Source organism: Chenopodium quinoa, unplaced genomic scaffold (genome assembly GCF_001683475.1).
Source record: "Chenopodium quinoa cultivar QQ74 unplaced genomic scaffold, ASM168347v1, whole genome shotgun sequence".
NCBI lineage: Eukaryota > Viridiplantae > Streptophyta > Magnoliopsida > Caryophyllales > Amaranthaceae > Chenopodium > Chenopodium quinoa.
This window is the reverse complement of record NW_018744113.1, coordinates 3,591,607-3,610,974: the sequence shown is the minus strand read 5'-3', so window position 1 is coordinate 3,610,974 and position 19,368 is coordinate 3,591,607. Positions and strand designations below refer to the sequence as shown.

The following is a 19,368-nucleotide window of genomic DNA, read 5'->3' as shown; positions in this document are numbered from 1 at the left end:
GGCTGATTGGCCGCCCGCCGTGCCCGTGCCAAAATCACAGATTGTGTTCATGGCACTACCCACAACCTATGAATGCCAAGCATATTCACAACATGCTTACATAGGCGCGCTTCGAACGACGCCTACAATTTGCAAAATGGGATAGGAATTGGGTTGGTTTATGAAATGTATTGAATGAAAATATGGATTAAGCACTCCAAAGATTAAATACTCAACCCGACCAATAACAGCGGTGAAAGGTTGTTCATCATCGAGTTTGGTTTTGGGGAGACATTTTTAGGTGTCTACAGCAACCATCTCTTGTTTGGTAGCATCCTCACTAGGTGTGCAATGCCTCACTGATAATCTTCCAGAGTTAAGCCAAGTATCTACCTCGATGGATGTAGAAATAAAAGTATCTTCAATTGGTTAATAAGATCAATAATTTTAATATTTAATATTTTTTTGTTGCACTTATTTCCTTGTTTCTTCTTACTCCTTCATGTTCGTCAATCACCTTCGTTGTTTAACTTCGTGAATCACCATCGTAACTACTTTCCTCCTTCATCGACTCATGCTTTCCTCCTCCATGGAAGCTGCACAAGAACCGTCATGTCCACCTCTAAATTTCCCAGCTTTGCACTCCGTGTTAAATGAAAACCCTAAGGAAAGATAGAGAAATTAGGGCATGGTTAACCCCAAATGGAAAAGGTTATTGTCATCCTCATTGAAACTATATTTTCCAAGCTTTGATTACTCCATTGAATCTACTTCCTCCTCCATTGAAGCTATAAATATCTCCACTGAAACTTTACCTTGTTCTTCCATTCTTCTACAACGTTACAATATTAACCCTAACTTATTTGTTGAAATTAAAAATTTACCTTTTTGAGATACAATCTTGTTAATCAATAAGAGAAACTTGCATTTACCCGTTCTAAAATATATGGCATTTTTTAATTTCACCCAGTACTAATTTATTTGGTTATATGTACCCGTACTAATTTAGGCTATAACGAACTTTTCAATAATGTATGATAAACGATTATGATTGCATGAATTGTTTTTAGATAGTTATTAAGAGTTAGACTCGCAAGGTGTTGAGGCTATTTGTCTGAGCACAAGGGCAACGCTGTCATTTCACCGGGTTATGAAGGAATACATTATATGTATAAATATACTTCTTTATAAGAAACCTTTACCCGTCTATCTATTTGTCTTGTAGTTTTCCGTTCCTTATATTCCTCGATTGTTTTTGTTTTACAGCTCCCTTCTCCTTTTCTTCTCTTAGCTAGCAGCATTATTGTCCATTGTTAATAGCAAAGTGCCATATGATTTTTCTCTCCGTCCCATTACTTTTTTGTTCTTAATTTAAATGTTTTTCTCTTACAATGAAGCACAAAGTTAAGTGTTTTTATAGTCCATTTAATTTAAAGCGACAATATGTATATTTTATAAGCGTTTGTTGTAATATTTGGGGGTTATTAGGTTGATGTGATTTATGTGTCATTTATGGAATTGAGCAGTGAATAAGATGAAGATTATTTATTCAGTATTATAATTTTCAAAACCGGGTTTTACTTGTTGTTATATTATGCTTTTATTTTAAATTAGGGAATATGTTCAGCACGTAAATAAAATTAATATTATTTTGTAGATTTTTTTATGTCCTTCGAGAGATAGACTTAAGTAGTGAAAAAGTCTCGTATGAGAACCTACCAAATCACAAATATCAGGTTTGCTGAAATATTCTCTTTCGATGATCAAGTAAGAAGCCGAACATATAAAAGGTAGAGAGTGAAATTAGAGAAGATAGAGTGTTTTTTGGGCTAAAGCCTTGAATATGTTATTGAATAAACTTATCATATCAATTAATTATTGGGGGTATTATAGTGTGCTTGTTTTTTATGCACTAGGGTTTTGTACCCTAAAATGATGGATCTTGATTGGCTGCAAAATACGTGTGTACAAGGTATCATGGATAGTGTCGTTTTATGATATTTCTTTCTGGATTTGGTCATTTATGGCTTTCATGGATTTATCATCAGGTGAACTCTCAATTGTCTCGTGTCAAACATCGTTTGGCTTTTAAGGCCTACCCGGCGGACACATGTCACAATATTACTAGACCACTTAGCTTGGGTCACGTGGCCTCCCTTAGGTATTTTATCCTAAACAAATATGATGTAGGTTGAATTTAAATGTTTAACTTTCATTGGTCCCGTTAAGTATTTAGGTTATTCGTTGTTGTTTTATTAACCTTATCAAATCATTCATTTTCATTATTGTAAATGAATAACCGAAGATATTTGAATGCATGTAATATGTAGTTGAAATCGATAAATTGAGAATTGAATTACAAAATAAATTAACCAATGCAGTTGAATTGGATTAGTGTGTTAATTTGATATGTTGTTTGATTGAATTTAACTTGTAATGTTTTAGTGACATAATTAAATTTTGGTTCATGTGTTTGATGTATAAATGTATTACTGTAGACACCCATTTGTGTCTCCCCAAAACCAAACCCGGTGATGAATACCTTTTGCGTCGAATCATAAGCGAATGGAGTGAAAGCGTGGAAAGTCTAGTGTTGCGGTTAGTTTTTACTAAAAATCTCTCTTTCTGTTTTCGAAAACCTATTCTATTTTATAAAAATAGTCAATCCAGTTTAGTTTGGTCCATAACAAGGGTTCAATAATAGTGTAGTTGGATAGGGCTCGAAAAGAGCTTTCCAACGATATATTATAAGCCCAATTCCGATGAATAATGAGGAAGTTATGACCAAATTACTAAACTGGGCCCGGTTTGATCTTTATTTGCGGTCCAATGATCTAGAGGAGGGCCTATTATGTATTAACATTCCTAATGCAATTAGGATTGATTATAGTCTTCTAGAATCTTCTAGAAGGTTCTTTTGAATCCTAATGGGATTAGGATTGATAATTAAGTTTTATGAGTTTTATTTGGAGTAAAAGAAGTGTTTTTATGTGAAATTACGATTTTACACCTCGTACGGACTTTCACGACTTAATTTTATCAAAAAATAGAAAACGCGTGGAAAAATCTCTTGCAGCGCCAAACGTCAGGTTGTCGCCTGGCAACAGAAGCTGTTGTTAGCGACAAAGACGTGCTTTATTCCTTTTCGAACTCAGATTCTTTTTATTGATTCTGGACTATTTCATTATAAATAGCGTCCTTATACCTCCGTTTTTAATCATCAACTCTTAACCAGAATTCTCTAGTTCTTGTCTCTTTCTCTAAGCTAAAGCTTATTCTCTCTCTCTCTCTCTCTCTCTCTTTCTAGCCTAGCCTTTTACAAACAAAATTCCTCATACATTAGCATTAGACACACCTAGCCAAGTTCAAAGTTGTCTTCACCCTAGACGTGAAAGGTTTGATATTTATGAGGGTTTGGTCCCAAATCTCTATTTTAATTATTTGATTTATTTCTTTAATTTTATATTTTCCTTGAAGTTACTAACGTGTGTATTTTGTTATTAGAAAGAGATACGAGGCATCCAAGTAAGTGCTTTAATTGTTTAATTGATATTTTGATGTAGAAATCATGTTTAGGTTGTTATTTTGATTCCTAGTATCATGTTAGGATGTTTTTCCTAGTATCATGTTAGGATGCTTTTCTTAGTATGATGTTTAGGGTAAAGAATAAGTTTCTTAAATCAATTATGATTTCTATGATGCTTCCTATTTCCTTTCTTAATATCATGTTAGGGTTAAAGCTTTGATTTCTTGTTAGTATCATGCCTAGGATCTTGCTATTAATATTATGCTTTATTTTTAACATGAACATGATTATTTTAATTATGATTGTTATTATGATTATGATTATAATTATTTGGATTATTATTATGATTATTATTATGTTGCTTGATGTTTATTGTTATTGCTTGATCACACCTTTTATGCATGTTTAAAGGGAATTCGTACTTGTAATCACGCTTAATAAGATAATTAATCATCTTGTTTAGGGTTAATTTGAATATAATTCAAGTGATCGTCGATAATAGATTTGTTTGTGCATTAATATTCAACCAACATAGATAAACAGGTTTAGGGTAAACCTAATGATTGAATGTTAGTCAGAAAGCGCACATGAATACGAGAAGAATAAAGTAGAGGCCTATTATTAGGGCAGGTTCTTTCTCTTTTAGATTGGATTTGTACCTTCATCCCTGAACTTCCAGTCATGGTTCCAGACCTATTGGAGTTAACGATCTCCTGGATCGTTAAAGGGTGTAACCTTCACCCTGTGAACGGTTTACAAGTTCCTAAAACTTGTTGGCGACTCTTTTACTCTAGCTTCTTTCCCTTTGGACGCCACCATGCTTAAGTGTATGATCACAGTGGGGTTCAAGTTTGGGGTAATTCTTGAAATATTCCCTACAATTACATGCATGTTTTATTGTTGTTGAATTTGAGTTGAGTTGAGTTGAGTTGAGTGCTGTTGATTGAAATAGTTATATAAACACATTGGCGGAGTTAAAGTGTTTGAATTTGAGCTAAATTAATGTGGTTGAACAGAGCTAATGTGTGTTAAATATGAACTAAGTTATAGTATGTAAAAGGGTTTTTTGGGGTTTTTTTTTCATATGGATTGTTGTTGTAAATGACTTGTGAAATTGTGAGGTAGGGAAGTTTTTTTTTTTGTTTTTGTTTGTTTATTTTTTTAAAAATCAAACTTTAGAGATCTGATGATTTGCTGGTGCAAGTAAGGAGAGGGAAGGAGTGAAAAGAAGGGGCAATGAACAATTGCAAAAGGTAAGGGTATGGTAAATCAATAGCTCGTGCTGAGGAAAACTTGGATGAAACTAATAAATCACTATTTGGAAGTGATAGTAATTTTAAACTAAGAGATCAATCGAAATATAAAACATATACTTCCATGTGTAGTGATGATGTTAGTGTTCATGGTGATGGTTCTAGTAGGTTTATTTTTTTATTTTTTTTTGACATAAGCTTAATTAAACTATTACAAACTACAAATAGTTCAACAAAACATATAAATGATATAAATTAGCTCTTACAAACCAACGAAAACAAATACATAAATTTGAAAAATTCTTGTTCGAAGGGTCTTTGTTGCTTGAAAGAAACCAACTCCATCCGTCGTGGCTAGAACTAGCAAAATAGTTGATAGCTAGATGGATAGTAACTTTTGTTGTTGATGAGCCAACACTCAAAGGGTTACACAATAAACATAGGATGTGGAGTAAAGACAAAAAAGACGGTAAAAAGAGAATGTCAAGGCCAATAAGCGTGAAAGGAGTCATTGTAACTCGATACCTTGACGAGTACTTTTTGCCTTTTCTTGGTTGGAAGGACATCATATTTTCTTATAATTTTTTTTATGTATTTGTTAAATTTAAAAAAAAAAAAATTATGATTGGTTAAAATATATTATGAATGGATCTTGTTTTCAAGCATTTTTTAAAATGAATCTTATGATGCAACAATTACAACTTCATTTTATAAAAATTGTGGTGAAATTATAAATTATTGCATACATGTGAAAGATTTAATAGAATACTCTAATAAAAATAACTTTTTTTTAATTAACAAAACTATTTATCTTATATCGCTTTCATGACATCTAATGTGACATGTTTATGCATAGTTTTGCCTATATGACGCGACACTTGGTGAAGGACTGAATACCAAGTGTTTCCATCTAATGACCTGGCTGTGACTCAGCTTTATTTATTAGTGATATATTATACTCGTATCATGTATTTATATGATATGATATTATATGATATGATATGATATGATTAATGATTTGCTCTGACCTAATATGTGTATGGATTTTGTGAATCTTCTTTGTGTGAATTTTTATCAAATATGATTTATTTTAATAAAATAAAATTTATAAAAAACAATAATTTTAAAATTGGTGTCACATTACATTATTAGAGATATCAAATAAATTAATATGATTTATGTGAAATAAAATGACAGGTTAATATTCAATATGATTACATGAATATGGCTAGTTCAATTCTTTTAGGTGCATGAATTGTTTTATCAGATATGATTTGTTTTACTTAATAAAATTAAATTTTAAAAATAATCGGATGACAATTATGTATCTGACACATTACATAATTGGAGATACTAATGGAAGTAAATCATAATTCATATGAAATGAAAGTGATTTGATATATATAATCAATAAGATTATATGAATACAGCTGGTGCGAATCTTTTGGGAGAATGAACAGTTTTATTCAATATAATTTCTTTCAATAAAAGAAAGATTTCTAGAAATAAAATCACAATATTGCAACCCTAATATAATTTCTTTCGATAAAAGAAAGATTTCCAGAAATAAAATCACAATTATGCAACCTTAGTCAATCCATTTGTGAAACCAATCCAAATAACGCCGCTTAAAGATTATTCTTGTGAGTCTTTCTTTCATTCGCACAAGTAATATAAATAGCGGTGCTAGTTCCTCTTCCTCTCAATAATAGTAATAGTTTATCCTCAATTCCTCATTACATTTCTTTTTGTTACATCATCATTATTGTCTCTCTTAATTTTTTCGTTCGGGCTCAACAAAAGAATTATTCTCCTCATCTCAGAAAAAAAGAGTACTGTACTTTTCTCTTTTCTCTTTTTTTTTTTTTTTTTGGTTATTTCATTTCCTTGCATCATCTATTTGAATGAAATTGGGTTCAAAAAGTACTGGCACCATTGTCGTCAAATCAACTGCCACCTAAAATCTCTCCTCATTCTGCCACCTTAACCTAAACCCTAACCACCACAACAACCACCTTCTCTCACTCCTCTGACCACCGCCAAAAATGCTCTGACTTCGCCGCCTTAACCAGACCTTCCATTTTTTCTCTCTCCTCCGAAACTTCCATGCTTCCTGAAATGGGATCTGTTGCCCCATTTCCAGACCTCAATCTCGTACCTGACCCACGTGTCGCTCCGTCCACTCTCCCTTCAACTTCAGCCGCTGTTGTCGCGCATTCTGGTGCGACAGTGACAGCCTTCCGTCGTCCGAAGTTGGAAATCCGGGTCAAATCTGAACCCATCGATGACCCCATTCCGGAAATTGAAACGCCGGATTTGATCCCCAGCTCGCCTCCGGCAAATGACTTTGCTCTGGAGCCGTCTCCGTCTTCAACTAACGAGGAGTCGAACGTGTACTCGGAATTCTACCGCATTTCGGAGATGTTTCATTCGGCTTTTGGGCGAATGCCGGGGCAAGGGGAGCTGCATCAGGCGCAGCAGCAGCCATTGGACTCGAATTCGGGGGCAATTGTTGCTGTCCCAAGTGAGGAGAATCAGTTTTCGGCATTGGCTGTTGCTGCCCCAAATCAGCTCAGGCGTCAGCAGAAGCGTTCTAATGAGCTTGTTAGAGTTACTAACTTGAGTGTGGAGGATCAGAGGTACTTCAGGGATATTGTGAGGCGAACTCGAATGATTTACGACGCGTTGAGGATCTATACAATGACGGAGGAAGAGAGGAGGAGTGGTCCGGGGGCCGGGAGAAGAGCTCGTGGCGATTTACGGGCAGCTACATTGATGAGGGATCGTGGGCTATGGCTTAATAGGGATAAGAGGATTGTTGGGTCGATTCCTGGAGTGTTCATTGGAGACTTGTTCTATTTTAGAATGGAGCTTTGTGTGGTTGGGTTACATGGGCAGTCACAAGCTGGAATAGATTACTTGCCTTCGAGCCAGAGTTCGAATGGCGAACCGATTGCAACGAGTATCATTGTATCTGGTGGGTATGAAGATGATGTAGATGCTGGGGATGTGTTAATTTATACAGGGCATGGCGGGCTCGATAAGCTTCACAGGATGGTCAATCACCAGAAGCTTGAAGGAGGTAATTTGGCTTTGGAAAGAAGTATGCATTATGGTATTGAAATTAGAGTGATTAGGGGTCTTAAATATGAAGGTAGTCTTACTACTAAAATTTATGTTTATGATGGTTTATATAAAGTTGTTGAGTCTTGGTTTGATGTTGGTAGATCTGGTTATGGTGTGTATAAGTTCAAGCTTATAAGAATTGAGGGTCAACCTGAAATGGGTAGTACCTTATTGAAATTGGCTCAAAGCTTGAGGACTAGGGCACTGCAGGTTAGGCCTGTGGGGTATCTTAGTCTCGATCTTTCGATGAAGAAGGAGAATGTGCCCATCTTTGTTTTTAATGATATTGATGCAGATAATGACCCGTTGTACTATGATTATTGCCCCACGGCGATTTTCCCTGCTTTTGTGTATTCAGGGGGAACTATGGGGTGCAGTTGTATCACTAGTTGTCATGATGGGTGTTTGTGTGCAATGAAGAATGGAGGGGAGATTGCTTATGATAATAATGGTTTTTTGCTGAGAGGGAAACCTTTATTATTTGAATGTAACAGCAATTGTGGCTGTCCTCCTAGTTGCCGAAATCGTGTTAGCCAAAAGGGGCTGAAGCATAGATTGGAAGTGTTTAGGTCCAGGGAAACAGGTTGGGGAGTTCGGACTTTAGACTTGATACATGCTGGTTCATTTATCTGTGAATATGCCGGGCTTATTCTTACAACGGAGCAGGCTCAAGTTTTCTCCATGAATGGAGACACTCTTATATATCCTGGCCGATTTGCAGAAAAGTGGGCTGAATGGGGGGATCTAACCCAAATATATCCTGGTTATGTGACGCCAACATATCCCTCTATTCCTCCATTGGATATTGCCATGGATGTTTCCAAAATGCGAAATGTTGCTTGCTACATAAGCCATAGCACTTGTCCCAATGTGATGGTGCAGTTGGTGCTTTATGATCATAACAACATTTTGTTTCCTCATCTTATGCTATTTGCAATGGAGAACATCCCACCAATGCGGGAACTTAGCCTTGATTATGGTGTTGCTGATGAATACACTGGAAAGCTCTCAATCTGCAACTAGATTAGTTTCTTTCTCAACTGTCCCATTTTTGGATGTGGTGCAGTGAAGTGCGTTGAGAATATGATGCAGTAAGGTAATTTTTCTATTTTCTATTTTCTTTTCCTATCTCTAATTGGTAATAGTTATAGTTCACATGCGATGTACTATCAATCCTTTTTCATTCTTTTACAGTTTTAATTCCTGTAGTTTTAGGATGTGTATTCTGTCGAGTTGTGTTCAAACATTTTCTCATATCTGATGGAACTTTGTCTGGAATTATAGAATATCTAAAATTAACTGCACAAATAAATTTCAGGTTTGTTTATGTTGTGAATTTCATCTTGATTTGGACTTCGTGGAACGCCCAACATGCTGGTTAACTGCTGTATATTTGCTTAAGCAGTCACAAGCTTGCTTATGATTATAGCCATAATTTAATCTTCTTATTTTTATGCTTTACTTCTCTATCTCCTGTCGTGTCCAAAAAAGGAGAAAGGCCATATGGCTAATTGATATTACATTTGTGTATTTTTAAGGCCAATTTCTTATAATTTTATCTTTTCTTGCATTTTTTAAATTTTTTTTTTCCCATTCGTTCCTTTTTGGTGCTGCTTAACATGACACATTGATACCACATTGACTAACTGGGGAATGTTATTATAATCTTATTCTGACTAACTCATGACTAGCAGTAATTTCCATTGTGCAAGAATCACATTTAGAAGCTTATGAGTTATGACGGATGATGAGCTACACTTATCAATTTGCCCCCCTGTGCTGTTAAAATCTCAGTGTGAACTTTAGAATCACCTGACTCTAAATCCAAATAATGCAAGTGTCCTGTTAGAATTGAAATGTTATAAGATCTTCAGATCCTACTCAAATAATTTTTTTAAGACCTTTGTATGTTTGAGTCCCCTATATGTGCTATGTTCATAATTCATAATGTATCTCGGACGATGACCATCATAAATCAATTTTTTTTTTTCTGCGATGTAAAGAGAGTTGTGTGAGGAAATGTCATGTATATGTTGTCATATCCAGTAAGTTTACTTCCTCCACCTTTTTGTGCCGTCATTCAGCCATATTACGACGCACAAATAATATGATTGGTAGGCTTCAATTATCAAAATTTTAGCAGTGTGCAAACATTCAGAGTAGTATTTTGAACTTTAAAGTCCAATTGGATACATCAAAATCAAGTCAAATTCACTTTTCATCCACATGTCTGAGATTGTTTTACGTAGCTGTTGGATTGGAAACTGCCTTTTTTCATTCACTCTCCTTTTACACTCCTTTTCCACCGGCCAAAAGTGAAGTTCAAGCCCTTGGGTTCTAGTTGCTAAGCTTATGAGCTTTCAGATTGAAATACGCTGAATAATCTTTTTGAAGAAAATGATTTTGAAGAAATTGTCTTCCAGTTTGTTTTTGATGTGAATTTGGTCTCAAGATGGCTATCTGGTTTTGTTGATCCCTTTGCTTGAGAAAATGTAGGTTCTGAGCTATATATTCAGATTTATACCCTTTTCCCATCTTTCTTGGACGGTGGGCACGTAGATTTAGGAGAGAATTGTTGGTGGGCCTTTTTGAGTAATGGTGGATAAAAATTGGAGTGTAGTGTTTGTTATTTTCTTTTATTGAAATGAGAGATAGTGTTGGGCCTTTGAGTAAAGATGAACAAATAATGAAGAAGTTGTACGATAGATTAAAGCATTACAGAGTATATTATTTGGTGAACCACTGTACCCAACATAATTTGTATGAGGTGTTTATTTAGGATAAATTTAAAGGGAGAAACAGGACTTATTGGGGGAATGTAGTTGGTTTGTTGCGTTGCTCTCTATGTACATATGCAGCCTTTACAAGATGGATCATGACAAACATTCCTTAAAAATGTATAAATAAAAGCTTACAGCCATAATTATAATACTAGATAACTCTCTAGATTTGTTCTTGGCTGAGCTGCTCTTCTTACTAGTAACTCTTGAATGGAAAAAGTATTTGGAATGCGACACAGCCACACCTGGACAAATCTGAAGCAAAAACACTCTAAATAATCAGCAATCAATTCTGGCATAAGATGTATGAAATTAAGTAATAGACTTTTGAACTTTTATTACTGAACAATGGCACAAACACCGGAAATTCTGCTATCAACTGGCTGTGAAACAAGTATATGCACAAGGTAGGAACTCAAACTTGGACATGGTAATTCAGTGCCAGATCAGAATTTCACCTTCTAAGGGCTTGTTTGGTTTGATGTAGGAAGTAGAATTTCCCATGAAATCTCAATTCCTATGAAATTGTAATTCCTAGGAATTCCCAAAACTTGTTTGGTTGGATGTAGGAATTTCTACTTCCCATGGGAAGTTCCACTTACCTAGGGGGGACTAGGTAAGTGAATTCCTCCATTTTGTGGGAAGTAGAACTTCCTAGGAAGTTCCAATTCCTACATTATTGGCAACCAAACAAGTGTGCATATATTCATTTCCTAGGAATTCTAAATTCCCATGAATTTGTTTGTCAACCAAACAAGTCCTAACTTCAAAATTGATAATTGCATAAAGATTCTTGGTTATTAAGAATATTGTTGTTGAGTGAGTAAGGTAAGGTCAACCTCCTTACACAACACAACACAGATTTAGAACCTGGGAAGTGGGGATGTAATACTGTTGGGGTTTAAATTTTATGGAATGAACGATCCTTTCTATGCATCTTTTTGAAGTGGTGATTGTTGTCTTTTTGGGAAAGTATTTCACATTTTTGGGCGCATATGAAGTGGGCATGGAAACATTTGAGATTCCTTCAATAAAGAATGAAAAGAATTTGGATTGAAATCACTGTTGAAAAGATCTTAGATATTTGTTACAAGAATAGGAGTTTGAGATGAAATATCGGAAATCATAATGTGGGCACATGTTAGGATGTTTTTAGTCTGTTTTGATTGTGTAGGACTCTGATGTCGGCCTTGTTGGTCATTTAGAAGCTAAAAAACCTCAATATTGAAACAATCATGTTTTTGAGTGTTTTGACACCAGACCCATGTGGTGGGCTCTCATCTAGTGGTGCAAGGGCACTGGTGTACTCTTGTGCGGACAAAGCTTGTGAGCCCATAGCAAGATTAGCAACACAAGCAGGGAAATAAGGATGATGGATACTCTTGGTCTTAGCGACAATATTAGAGTTAATGGTTGATCGGGGCTTGTGATGGTTTAGCAAGTCAAGGGTAGATTGGGGCTTGTGATGGCTGAGCAAGTCGAGGTGGGCACTAGCGGAACAGTGAACAGAGTTTATCTGTTTTGAGGGTCTCTTGTGATTGTATCCGTTTTGGTGCTTTGTACATGTGACAGAATAATATATATAAAGGCCTACAACAGCACAAAAGTCATAAAGCAATATGCAACAATGGGTAGGAAGCTTAGATTTTGTTAATCTCTTGCTCCCTAAAGAGCTTTATTTTGGAATTACAATGTTTTCCTAATGAATGCTGGTTTGAATAAAACATAATAATTCTACCTAGAGCCTTAAAATACTTGAGGAAAAGTCCTAGAAAGCTTTAAATGTGATATGTCATGTTAAAACTTTTTCATTTAAATTTGACTGATTTGCACAAGGATAATCATACTTGGAGCTTATTATATTAATTAATGATTATGTTTCATTGATGTTGATTAAATTAGCCTCAGTGTTCCACTTGTAAAGAAAATACAGAAAAATCAATTTTGTGCACCTTTAAAACAACCAAGCTAAATACTAGAATGGAGTACCAAATCTCTTGCTCCGTCAATTGTGTTCTCACAGTAAACAAAGGTTTTAAAGCATAACATAGATTCCAAGTTCACATGCTGATAGCTTACCATCAGTGATCATACAAATTTAATGGCTGTAGAAGAAACAAGCTCACATTTGCAGTCTGCCACATAAGAGGACATAAAGATTTAAGGGGTATAATGATCAGAGCTAATGAGTCGGTATTCTATGTCGAGTAATCTTCAAGGACCTCTTGATTACAACTTATGAAGTTTACTGTAGGTTGTAATATATTCTAGACTCGGAGCTGCATTATTGTGCTTCCGTCTTTACCACATTAGCAACTTACTCTTTCCATTTTTTTTCCCCAAACCTGAAACAATATACAATTGTGTGGAATCCTTGTCTAAATTTTATAGATTCCTGTGGCAATAGTATTTTGTATCAAATGATACGTTCAAATTTGCTCTTTCTTTTTGGAACAATATTCTTGAATTTCAGTGTCAAAGATGGGCATACGAGTATTTTATAATTAATATATATTCTATGTGCTTAATGCTCTATTTCATTTTTGTTTTTGTTTTTGTGAGTCCTTTATCAACATGTAGGTTTATACCCAATGTTTCCTAGACTTGGATTTGAGTGTTGTGTCCATGACTCAAGATTTTATAAAATTTTCATATAAGGCCACTATATATTCAGGTGTCTTGTTGTGTCCAGGTGTTTGAGGATCCGACATGCGACACCTGACGTGCCATAGGCTGTATGAGTAACATTGCTTATCTTATTTATTTTAGGTTAGCGATTGTAGTGCTGTAAGTTGTTTCACATATGAATGCATGTAGAATTTTCTGTTTCTGATTATATGTTTCTCAATTATCTTAATCACGTGCATGTTTAGTTTACATGAAGCAGGCGACTAGTTGTTGTCCTAGGATGGTGTTAAAGTGAAAGCTCGTATATTTTCAGCCGTTGGATTTATGCAGCTATATGTTGGAAGTTTGAAATCTGTGAGATTTGATTAAGCTATTATCAGGAACGTATAGATAACTCTGCTTTTGTAGATCTGTGATATTTGCAACTTAAACCTTTCGTTTCTTCTTCAAGTCTCCTATTGATGCAGAGATTCTGTTTCAGCCTTTTCTACTTATGGAGCAGAAGCTATAGAGCATAATTATTCAACAAGAATGTATTTGGTTTTTGCTTATTTCGTTCCACAAAGATGTACATGCATCCAGTGAGTGAGATTGATTAAGCATTTCTTTTCTTACTTGGAGAGTGGACCTAACCTGAGAAGTATCGTTACTTTTAATACACTAGATCTCTCTGTGTGTGTGTCAATGATGTGCTAAGAAAAGCTTCTTTTTTGTGGCTTGAGGTCAATGATGTGCTAAGAGAAGCTTCTTATTTGTGGCTTGAGGCTTCTTGGCTTTTCTTTCTTTGCTATACAAAGAATAACGTTCGTCTGCAATGTTTTCTTTCTTATTTTGTTGAGGACTGTTACCGGTGTGTGAATACTAAGTAGTTGGGTGTTATTGCTTGTGATCACATGAATCTAATGACAGTGAATTTGATATCATGCAAAAGATGTGTATGTTTCATTGTTGGAGGTGGTTGGGGTGTCTTCTGTTGTCATGTCATCCTAGGTTGCTCTTGAGTGATAGAATCACATAATCAGTGACTATTAGCATTAACTATTGTTCTGGTATTACTTTAGTGAATGGGCTACATTGGGATTAGATTTTTGGCCAGCTACATGTATTAGTAGACTTTGAATGCAGTTTGTTAGTTCTATGACTTGATTTGTGTTCATGATAAACAACATTTGTTAGACAGTTGTGTATCCATGCATGTCATCATAGTATGTACTAAACGGTTATTTTGGATTGTTTATCTTTAGTATGTTGTCATAATAAATGATAGCTAATATCTGTGTCATTTATTTGCAGATCTACCTGGGTTTTTTGGTCCTTTACATCACACAATTTTGTCCAAATTTCCGGCAGTCGTCTTTTGCAATGTAAGATGGAAGACTTGACATGCCATTGGTTCACCAAGATGATAGTTGTTATGTTGAATTTGGTTCTGCCACAATAGGTATACCTACCAATTTTTATTGATTTGGATTTTGTGGAGATGCCAAAACCAGTGATGGAATTTCGGAGAGTTGACGGAAATGGAGCTTCAGCAATTAGAATTGCAGTGCAACTTAGTTTCTCGATGAAGATTGTTGCCTTTGCTGCACTACAATTCTCGAGGTAGTCATACTTACCCCTTTTAACAGCTTGTTTCAACCTAAGCAGAAATGTTTGTAGGCTGATTAGCAGGATTGTAATTCAGTGTGACGGCTGTATATATGATGTTAAGATCGTACAAGTGTGTGTACAGTTAGTGATTGTGTTTATGCTTGGGGTAGGTGGTTCGATTGGTTCCTCTGCTTAAAGGGGTGCTCCATTTTGTCTGTCATCAGATGTGTAGGTGCAGGTCCTTGTAATTCCGGGAAGGATGTCATGTATACTTTGGTAAAAAAATATATAATCCTTCTAGATTTTAGACATTTCTTTGTCTTGATGAGTTGCTGTATATATTTGTACAAAAAAATTGTTATTGTGATCTTAGGCTAAATGATCCAAAAAATAATTTTAGTAATTTTGTACGCATTTTAAGGAAGAGATTTGATGGTGTAAATGAGCAAATTCATCAAAATTTAAACACCTCTTTTAACACTAGTAGAAAAAAGTGTAATGGGCGCCGGTTTTAAACCGCTGGTGATCAAAGGGATGCTCATTTCTGTGGTAATGGGCACCGGTTCAAAGGCCAAATTGGTGCCTTTACATCACATAAGGCGCCGATTTGGCCCTTGAATTGGTGCCCTTCCCCCCACCCTCCCTTTTCACCAATATAGTAGAGACATAAATACCTAAAGCTTGGAAATTTTCATTAATAGCTTGTAAAATTACAGTTTTCTTTAAAAAAAAAAAAAAAAAAAAAAAAAAAAAAAAAAAAAAAAAATTAGAGCAGCAGGGAGCGGTAGCAACATCCAGTAGATAGCAGCAACAAAAGCATCTAGCAGAGAGCAACAGCAGCAGAAGCTTCTAGCAGAGAACAGTAGCAACATCCTTTATTCAAGCCGGAACTTAGGATAGTACTCCAATTAGTAAGATTGGTGGGTTTAGGCTCCTATAAGAAAGCAAATACTAGTAAGCAAGATGCATCATATACCAGCAGTGTTCACAGTCCAAAGCTATCTAGCTGATGCAGAGACTAAGAAAGACAATGCAGGACCAATGTTAAAAAAAAAAAAAATGCATCTCTTGGCAGCTAGATTCATAGGGACATTATACTAGTTTCAGTAGCTTATCAAGCCCGTCAAAAAAAAAAATAGCTTATCAAGAATAACATTAGAGAGATAGGGCGAACTTATTAACTAAAAGGGAAAGTGATGCATCTAAATTAAAACTTGTATTTATAGAAAGTGATACATCTAATAAAAAACGGAGGAAGAAGTAAAGTTCAGTATTTAAGCCTCGTTCCTTAAACTGAGTAAAATCTATGGAGCATCACACGAGAATGAAGTCATTACCACAAGAAGAATCCAAAAATCAGTCAAAAAAGAATATAGAAATCTGTTAACTGGACGAGCCACATTTCGAACTCATTTTGTACATCTTAGGTTTTTTGTTTCAGAGCCTTCGCAATAGATACACCGCGACAAGTTATCCACCCATACAACCGATCCACCAACATATGAAAGTCAAGCAACAACAGAGCCTGTACAGCACTCAAGCACTTACCATTTGTAGATGATGAATACAAATGATCATGGAAATAAATCAATAGGCATTGATAGATTATGTTGAAAATATCGAGACTTAAATAATGAACATTACATTAATTTTATTTTAATGAATAATTTTAGGGGTATTCTGAACAGTTTGTACACTAGTTATGAACATATAATGTTCAAATTAAGAACACTCTGTTATTTATTTATTTCAGATAGGGGCAACCCTCAGATACTGGGTTCAATCATCACCAATATCAATTCATCCTTCAAATTTGTTGTTGATGATGTAAGGAACAAAGATGGAATTGTAAGTAGTCATCTAATTTCTTAAATTTATGTTTTGGGTATTTGAGAAAAATGGAATTCTATGTTTTTTTGGTAGAAAAATGACATGATGAATTTGTTTATTTATTTATTTTTGTACAGGAGGATGCCGACAAAGACACTTATTAGCCGATAACAACCAGTTAATTATCACAGTCAATCAACATCTATAACGGCCTTTCTCTCGGTCACGTGGAGAGCTGCTCCAGACCACGTAGGTACCTGCTACCTACAAGGTCGGTTTGCCACCTACACTCATAGGTGACACCAACTTGGTTGTTTCCCTATATATACCCAAGCACATTTTCATAATAGAGGTACAACCTCTCTCTCTCTCTAAAACTCTTTCTCTCCCTTATTCCTTCTTCTTCTCAGATTGGTAACTTTAGAATCGGAGCGGTTATTCCTGGATAACCCTCGGGCTAGTTAATCTGCGTTGACTGTGCAGGCATCAAATTGGACGGTAAGCCTTTATCAACCCCAAAGCATCACGGTATCGGAACTCATCCAGAACAATTTTTTTTAGTTTTTTTTTTAAGTTTAGACAAAAGGTTTATCATTATGGGCATGTTGAAGATTTGAAAGGAAATTATGAGTTGGAGTGGAATAATAAGAGTGGAACGATTGTTAATTTACATGTAGACGACTCTCATCGTAATCTCAATTCGAGGTGTGTTGTGTTTATTTTATAATCTGAATTATATGCTTTTGTTCAATGATAGTAGTATATGTATGCGTCCTTAGATTTAGAAGTGGAATTTGTTGAGAGAGTGAGGGATAGCTCAAGTGGTTGGAGTTTCACTCACGACCCTAGAAGATCTGGGATCGATTCTCACCTCTGCCCTTGTGGCTTTCTAAACACCAAAAAAGAAGTGAAATTTGTTCAAAATTATTAGTCACATCATTATAGAGAATTCGTGAAATGAGAGGTTGTAAATTACTAAAAATAACACAAAAACTATATAGGGTATATTTATTTAATTATGTATCCTTATGAGTTGTGACCAATGAGAGGTTAAGAGGTTTAGACAATGTGATTACTAAACTGGTTAGAAAGAGTCAATGTGTGTGGTCTTGCAAAACTCCTTGCTTTAGATATACAATCTATTGAAAATAATGCAAAGGAAGTTTGTTATTTTTGGAGGAAAACTCATTGTTCCACATTGGTGGGATAAGGAAGATTTTACTTAGTTTAAATATGTGTGGTTATACTACTTTCCCTATTGTTGTAGGCTAGAAGGGGGCATCCACATGTGCGCCGCCGCTACCGCCGTCCGGTCGGTTCGGTTCGTGGCACGTGCGCGGTAACAACGTTTGATTCAGTTTTTAAACGTTTGTAATTGTCCTTGACTTTTCTCCCACGATTTATTTTGTGGCTTGATTTTCTCCATCAGTTATGGCTTCCTTCATCTATAAAAATCTGTTTTTTTGTGGCTTTTGAAAACACAAAGAAATGATTTTCTTCCTCTCTCTATTCTTCTAGTTTTCCTCTAAATTAGTTCTGAGCATAATGTGAGTTCCTAATCTCTCTTTTTGAGTGCAAATTAAGAGAGATCGCTGTGTTAAATCTTGGGGGGTAACGCCATCTTCGATTGCACCATAGTCTGGGAGAATTTTGCTTCTAAGACAATGTTCTAAACACGTCACAACTTTTCATCTACATTAACCAAATTTGGCCCACATTTCAATCTATATTTTTCTATTTTTACAGTACTTTCTTTCCTTCAATTTAGAAGCAAAATTCTTACTGTAGTTTTAGATCATGGATTTTTCGATTGCAAAAACCCTTCTTGATATTTCAAAACTTGAACCCCTTGATGGGACTAACTCTAAACGTTGGTCTCAGAAGCTGTTAATTTTCTTCAAACAATCGGAGGTCGATTATGTTCTTGTTCTGACTAACCAGTTTGTCCAGAAACCGGAGGTAGTGCTGCTGTTGTTGCTTCATCTTCTTCCATAGACGAACAGATTGCTAAATATGAGAAGCACAACAAGTTTGTTCGAGGTCATCTTTTGAGTCACATGTACAACCCTCTGTTCGATCTCCTCATTAACAACAAATCTGCCAAATCTGTTTGGGAGACTCTTGAGAAGAATTATGGGAATGATGATGCGGAAAAGGAGAAGTATGCAACGGGAAAGTGGCTGAAATTCCAGCTTGTTGATGACAAGCCGATTATGGAGCAATTTCATGAGTACGAGAACCTAGTTGCTGACATTCTAGCAGAGGGTATTATGAGGTGGAGGAAGAGGAGGAAGAGGAAGAAGTAAAGCCAAGGAAGAAACAGGCAAAGAAAGGGAATTCAGTGAAGGCAAAGGTTGAAAAGGGGGAGCAAAATATGGTACTGTATGATGAAGGAAAGATTGAAGGTAGGGGAAAAAAGAAAATGAAAACTGAAATTGTTCAAGCAATGGAAACTGATGAAGTTGAGAAAATTCAGGAAGATGAATTTGAGGAAGAGAAATCTTCAAAGAGAGGAGGACATGTGAAGTTCATTGCATAAATAAAAAAGATGACACCTACCCAAAAACAACAAGTTGTTGATATAGGGTTAGGATCACTTCTTGACATTAGTTTACCTCAACTTGATCAAAAGTTCTGTAATTGGTTATTGGGAAGT

At 35.5% G+C, this 19,368-nt stretch overlaps 1 protein-coding gene across 2 annotated transcripts; it reads left to right on the top strand.

Annotated features, from left to right (window-relative positions):
• The first annotated feature begins 6,449 nt into the window (after positions 1-6,449).
• On the top strand, positions 6,450-15,283 carry LOC110692535 (histone-lysine N-methyltransferase family member SUVH2-like). 2 transcript variants are annotated; one of them, XM_021869571.1, is made up of 2 exons: positions 6,450-8,980; positions 14,586-15,283. In XM_021869571.1, exon 1 carries the CDS (start codon positions 6,865-6,867, stop codon positions 8,905-8,907), a length of 2,043 nt encoding a protein of 680 aa, XP_021725263.1. In that variant the 5' UTR covers positions 6,450-6,864; the 3' UTR covers positions 8,908-8,980; positions 14,586-15,283. The 2 variants fall into 2 exon arrangements, with proteins under 2 accessions (XP_021725263.1, XP_021725264.1); XM_021869572.1 differs by lacking the exon at positions 14,586-15,283 and adding an exon at positions 9,203-11,144.
• The last annotated feature ends 4,085 nt before the right edge of the window (positions 15,284-19,368 follow it).